The 6,383-nt window shown below is 42.3% G+C and overlaps 1 protein-coding gene across 2 annotated transcripts in view; it reads right to left on the reverse strand.

Annotated features, from left to right (window-relative positions):
• spata5 (spermatogenesis associated 5) overlaps positions 1–6,383 on the reverse strand; it is a 109,920-nt gene that overhangs the window by 100,045 nt on the left and 3,492 nt on the right. For both annotated transcript variants that reach the window (XM_005924072.3, XM_042221739.1), the window contains exons 4-10: positions 6,177–6,235; positions 5,175–5,822; positions 4,917–5,046; positions 4,669–4,725; positions 3,507–3,630; positions 1,530–1,631; positions 1,210–1,363 (exon numbers count right to left, since the gene is read on the reverse strand). In XM_005924072.3, coding sequence (XP_005924134.1) covers positions 1,210–1,363; positions 1,530–1,631; positions 3,507–3,630; positions 4,669–4,725; positions 4,917–5,046; positions 5,175–5,822; positions 6,177–6,235 — 1,274 coding nt within the window. The remainder of the gene's footprint in view (positions 1–1,209; positions 1,364–1,529; positions 1,632–3,506; positions 3,631–4,668; positions 4,726–4,916; positions 5,047–5,174; positions 5,823–6,176; positions 6,236–6,383) is intronic.

Genomic DNA, 6,383 nt, shown 5'->3' on the forward strand with positions numbered 1-6,383 from the left:
TTTTGTTGCAAGGGCTTTTATCGGTCTTGTGTTTTTGGTTTGGAGATTTTGGGGAAACTAGCGGTGTCGAGCGGGGTTGGGGAGGTTGTTGTCTCCCTCGGGGGCATGTGGGGGTTTCTCAGAAAATGCTGCCAGTCACGTCTGGCCCTCTGCGGACAGTAAATTATGCTCATTGCCGGAATGCTTCCACACAGCAGCCCAACTCCCTCCGTAGCTGGAAAGGCAATACGCCACATACCCCGGCGGTGGGACCACCCAGGAGGCATATGGGGTCACATACACACACTTCCACAGAAAAACAAATAAGCATGTGCTCAAACAATCACATATACCGCCACAATCAAGGACATGCAGGGCAGATACACATGTATATAAGCCAGTGTGTTTGTCCTCAGGGATATGAGGTGGGATGGTTTGTGGTGCTAGGGGTGAGGGGGCACAGGAATTTCACAACAAGTGGTGGTTTTTGTGGTATTTGGATCCCAGTGAGAGAAACCGCTGAAACTCCCAACTTCCTCTCTGGCAAATATCAAAGGATGCTTGACCTGTGTGTTCAAAGGAGCTGTGGGCATGTCAGGCACTCCAAGAAAATGTCTCAAAAATTGGTAAAAATAATTTAGATGGAAATAATTCACAAGTTATTGTGGTCTGGGCGACATTTTACAAGGAAAACAAAGGTCAAGCGAGAGAGGGAAAAACAACATGAGGCCTAGAATGCACCTAGAGCTCAATAACAAACTGTCAATCACTATTGTTTGTTGGTCAGATACCTCAGCCCACGGGGCAAACTAAACTACAAAAAGATGGAGAGCAATTCTGGGCCGGTTGCCATATGCAACTGTGTTTTGTTTTCCTAAATTATGTTGTTTTCATGAAGTGCAAAGAGGAAATCAATGCAAAGAGAAGCACTGATGTTTCTTAACAGCTGCTTTGAGTGGCCATAGATGTCCTTGGTTTCCGTGACATTATGAGTAACAGTTTACATGACTATCAAAAGCTACAGCTACAAATCTGGGAATGATATTTCAAATCAGAGTCTAACGCTTGAAAATATCCAGCTTTTTTTTGGCCTGACAGATATCAGTAGATATGTAAATAAAGGCGTAGCCACACCAATAATCCAAAATGTTTTTGCGTGCTATTAGGTTCTTACAACTTGGAAACAAACATTTCAACTCTCTGAAAGAGAGCAAGGCAGTGTTTACTTGCCCGCTTCTTTGCCAACAGCTGCGAGATCTGCTCCTACGTAACCGTGAGCGGCGTCTGCCAGCTGCGTCAGCTCCTCCTCGGTGGCGCTGCACGGCACGCATTTCAGCTGCTTCTGCAAAATATCTGCCCGCTCTGCAGCACCAGGAACTCCGACCTGCCGTCACGAAATCAACACAGAACAGCGATTTGTATACCACATTTTTTGTACTCTGTCCACGTACTCAGAGCCTCAGAAGAAAGTTGCGCAATTAAGTAGCAATTCTTCACAAACAGCGTGACGTTGATTGGAAACACACTGCAGTCTCTCTGATAGTATGTACCTCCAGCTCTTTGTCAAAGCGTCCCGGCCTGCGCAGAGCAGGATCAATGGCTTGGGGTCGGTTTGTGGCCCCAAGGACCAGCAGCTGACCTGAGTGACCCTCCTACAAAGAGAAGAAAGTTGGATCAGCTAATTCTGAGATAACAACATAGTAATTTCATAGTAAGACCTGCTCAGCAAATGTTAATTGATGAACTAAAAGTCATTTAAAGCTTGACTCACACAGTTGGTATGTATATTCTGTTGTTCAAGTGATCTGGTTAATTAACACTGTGATGTGTTTGACAATCAATTTTTTGTGTGTTTTTTATATTCTGTATGAGAAGAGATGGCAATTTAAAGCAGCCCTTTTGCATTTCTCATTTTATGTCGTATATAAACTATTACAATTCTGAATGTTCACACCAAACATGACTAAAGTTTCAAATCATAAAGTCAGCCTATGTAAAAATAACCATTATAAACCAAAAAGGCCAGAGTGATCTAAATGCCTCAGTTTCAGAGTATTTTGTTTATTTACTACTGAGATCCAATATCTTTCATTATTGAGACCAGGCCATGATGGCACCCACACTAACAGTAAATCAGATCACATAAACCTGTTGAGATATCTCAGGCAACCAGCTCTAGCTGTGAGCACAGAGACTCCACCCACCTGTTGTTCAAATCTCCCATTGATGCACTCAAACAGAAGAAAGTTACCTTAAAAGGAGCAAGAAGGAAGCTAAAACTGATCCCTTTCATACAGTGGATGAACTCTGGGGCCACAACAAGGTACAGAATAAGAAAAAAAGGTTTTTAAAAAACCTCGAATCATACAGAGCAACTGTAGGAGACTCACAATTTAAAATTATAGCGCATAGAATATAAATCATGCAAATAAAATGTTTCTGTTAAATACATTCACACAAAGGGGTAGTTTTCAATAATGCAGTAAAGTTTCGTTGTTTAATCTGCCCAGGTGCACGGCAGCTTGTGGCACCCACACTCTTAGATTAGGTCAAATTTAGTGGTCATCAGTTCAAGTTTAAGTCCACTTGTCAAACTCAGCCCGCTGGCTTTTAGTATTTCATATGTCGAGGACATTTTTCAAAGCTTGAGAGATTTTCTGACCCCAGCTTGATGCTAAACCTGGCTCACTTCTGCGTTTCCTGGGGTGGTTTGCCTGCAAGATGGGAAAAACTTTTTCCACCTTTTAACACTGGAGACAGAGTTGAAACACAAATAAATTACAGTGCAAGGAAGAATGCCGTGGAGCAGGAAGTGCTTTCTCCACATTCCACAAACCAATCAGCAATGATGACCTTGGTTTGGAAAACAGACAGGAGCTGGGAGCAAGAAGGGAGTTGGTGTATCTGTGCAGTATCACCAATCCACACCGCGGCCTTCTCTGCCTGGGGACGGGAAGATTTAGTTTGCTGATAAAGTTACGGCAAATTGTCAGCTCATGGCAGCCTTGGGTGATTTCTTTCCCAGACTCCCACTGGGGGTGTGTGGGGGAATCATCCTTTTTCTCATCAGGCACTAACACAGAGCTCTGAGGACAAATGGCACCCGAGAGATGCAACCCATAGTGTCTGAAGGGCGTCCAGCACGCAGAGATGGTTTCTGCATGACAATCTGTATTTGCAATGAGGGCATATTAGGATGGAGCCACGTTTGGCTGCGGAAAGACAAAGTATAAAGACATGTGTCTACTGAACAAGCAGTTACTGCTCAGTTTAATCCCAGCCTTCTAGCAATAATCATGCTAATGTAAAACAGACTGTTGTATTCATGTATAAAGAGAAGAAATGTGAGCATCCTTTATGTGCTGCAGGCTGGCAAAATTCAGAGAAGATGACTCAGTGAGGTTCCAAAAAACTCAAACTTAAAAAAAAACCTTAACAGCATATAAGGTTATGCTCAAAAGAGCTGCCTTTAGTTTAATGCGGAAAGCATTATTGCCATAGTAGAGTACAATTACTCGGATACTTACTGAACCAATCCCATCCATCAGAGTCAGAAGAGAGGCAACAACTCGTTTCTCCACCTCATTCTGAGCTCCCTCTCGCTTTGGGCACAAAGCATCCAGCTCGTCAATGAAGATGATCGCAGGCTGCCTATCAAACCAAGTCAAATGTGAGAAGCACATTGATTTACTGAAACATGTGAAAACGTAAATGGAAATACTGCGCAGAGGGCAAAATATTGACTCTTTAGGCAATTTTTTGACATAGAAGTCATTATTTGATGTGTCCATCTTTATTCTTCATCATGGTCAAGCTTTCTCGTATTTTCTTTAATGTGTCTTTAGAAATGGTTCTGCAGGCTACCTGAAGAAACTTCAAAGCTCTTCTTTGGATGTCGCTTCCTTTTTCATCCAATCTGTATCAAGATGATCCCACACTGCTTCAGTGATATTTAGGTGCATATTTAGTCCATGACTGTTCCACTGTGTTTTTTCTATCCAGGTAGGTTTTTACAGCATAGGCAGTGTGTTTGGGATCACTGTCGTATTCAAAAATTAAGCTAATGCTAATCAGAAGCTTCTCAGATGGTGTTGTACAGTGGCTCAAAATCTGACAGTATTTTTCTGTTTTCATAATTCCATCAATTTTGACAGGATCTCCAACATCACTGGCTGAACTGCAGCTCTGAACCATGACAGAATCTGCACCACGTTTTACACATGACCATACTTCTCTCCTAACCTCGTCTCTACACACTGACAATGACTTGAACCAAAACTGTGAAATTTGGATTTATCACTCCATAAGACCTGGTGCCAATCTTGTGCAGTTAGGCACGCTTCGGTCTTCATTTCATGTTTCCCTTCCTCTTTTTAAAACAGACAGGAAGATGGCGACATCATCCCACTGAGACCATTTCTGATGAAGCCTTGCAGACTAGAAGGTGGATCAAATGAAGGATTAGATGTCCTTTGTGAGGCCTTTGCTGGATTTTGCTTTTCATTTTTAACCTATGTCCCAGTATGAACGATAAATATGATAGTTCCACATCAACTGTGAGAGACCTCTGCACGTTTATGAATATAATAATGTAATTTAACATAAAAAAGAGAATTTAGAGATTTGCATACACAGAACTAAAAGTGACATACTATCTTTATGAGTATAGGCAGCTCAGCGAAAACTTACCTCTGAGACGCTTCTGTGAATATTTGTCTCAGTCTTGCTTCTGTTTCACCGTAAAATCTGCAAAGAAATGAGACAACACGCTTCTTTAATTCAGTGAATAAACTTTCCTCATTTAATCTGTGGCTTTGGATCATGTGTAAGGTGGTGAGTAAAATCTTGCTGTAATGGAAACAAAGTAAATTTTCCCCAAAATAATCTGCTGCGATAGAAATATGGTGCCATGAAGTTTTCAGGCTATATGACCATACTTGCTCATGATTTCTGGGCCATTTATCACCGTCATGTGGGCTCCAACTTCACTGGCTATGGCTCGTCCAATCATAGTTTTTCCTGTCCCCGGGGGACCATACAGAAGAACTCCTCTTGGAGGTGGGATCCCTGTGGTAGACAACCGCTTACAATTAGAGATCTGACATTTAATGAGAGTCAGTAAATCTAACTGTAACACCTCACATCATAATGACATCACTGGGGGTTAGTTTACAGCATGGTATAATCTAACATACCATAGTTGGAAAACAGCTCAGGATGTTTCAGTGGAAGTTCGATGGTCTCTTTGATGACATCCAGCTGACTACTGAGTCCACCAATCATGCTATACGTGACCTTTGACCCCTTAGCTTCTGCATCTGGATCTGTTTGGCCTACTCTACTTTTAAATCTAACTTTAGTGGAGCATGACAGGCAGTAGAAGGTGTCAGTACTCAAAGCACCAGCAGGAGGTGCTGATGAGCTTTTCTCTGCCTGCTCTAAGATGAGTGAGCTCTCCGGACTCACAGCAGTGTCTACTGAACCTGCTGAAGGATTCAGGGAGTCGTGGGAAGGAGCTACAGGCTGCGAGGAAAGGGAAAGAGGCTGGGCTTGTCGGCATGGAGTGCTGGCTGCAGGACCGAGCTCTCTAGGTGTGTCTGTTGTTGCATCGTGGTTGTCATCAACAGACAGCATGCTGAGCTGCAGGGAGAGTTCAGCTGATGTGGAGTCCAGCACAGAATTCATCACAGAGGACTCTTCAGTTTCAGGACTCGCTCCCAGGAGAGGAGCTGGTCTCTGGAGGGTGACGCCGTCCTCCCCTTTTATGGTTTCAACCCGAAGGCTGCAAGAGCGGCCAAAATAACTCAAGGAAATGACGTTCCCAGGCAGAACAATGTTCCCAGCTGATATAAGAGAGACAAATACATAGTAGTTATTCTAATAAAGGAAATCATCTGCTTGATTATATTAAATTAAAGTACAAGCCATAGAATCTAAAGTGCATGGATATTTTATTTTATTTTACTGTACAGCAGAGAGAGAAAAGAAGCTTGTGCATTTTCTGCAAAATATTAATAGCTTATAGTATAGTAGCTTATCTGCCATAACACATAATACTCTTTTTAGTGTATATACTATACAGTAAAAAGACAGAAAAATGCAAAGTCAGGTGTGTAAGAAGTACACACTTTCTACTGAAAGGTCTCAAATATTTCAGATACAAGATGAGGTGATGAAGATGAGGCAAAAGGACATACCCAGAGATCTCAGGAAGAAATCCTTGAATTCATCTGTTTCTAGTGTTTCATCTTTTGACCTGAAAAAAAGTTTCAGGTGGTTGATAACTAACTGGAAACATTTTTCTCTCAACTTCTCAGTGATTATTGACATTTGAACTGCAGTTGCATCTTGTTTCCAACAGATGGCGGCCTCTGCCTTCTGCTGGAAAGAAGGCCGAGGCTTCT

Source organism: Haplochromis burtoni, unplaced genomic scaffold (assembly GCF_018398535.1).
Source record: "Haplochromis burtoni strain Fernald_Lab_line unplaced genomic scaffold, NCSU_Asbu1 Contig_73, whole genome shotgun sequence".
Taxonomy (NCBI): domain Eukaryota; kingdom Metazoa; phylum Chordata; class Actinopteri; order Cichliformes; family Cichlidae; genus Haplochromis; species Haplochromis burtoni.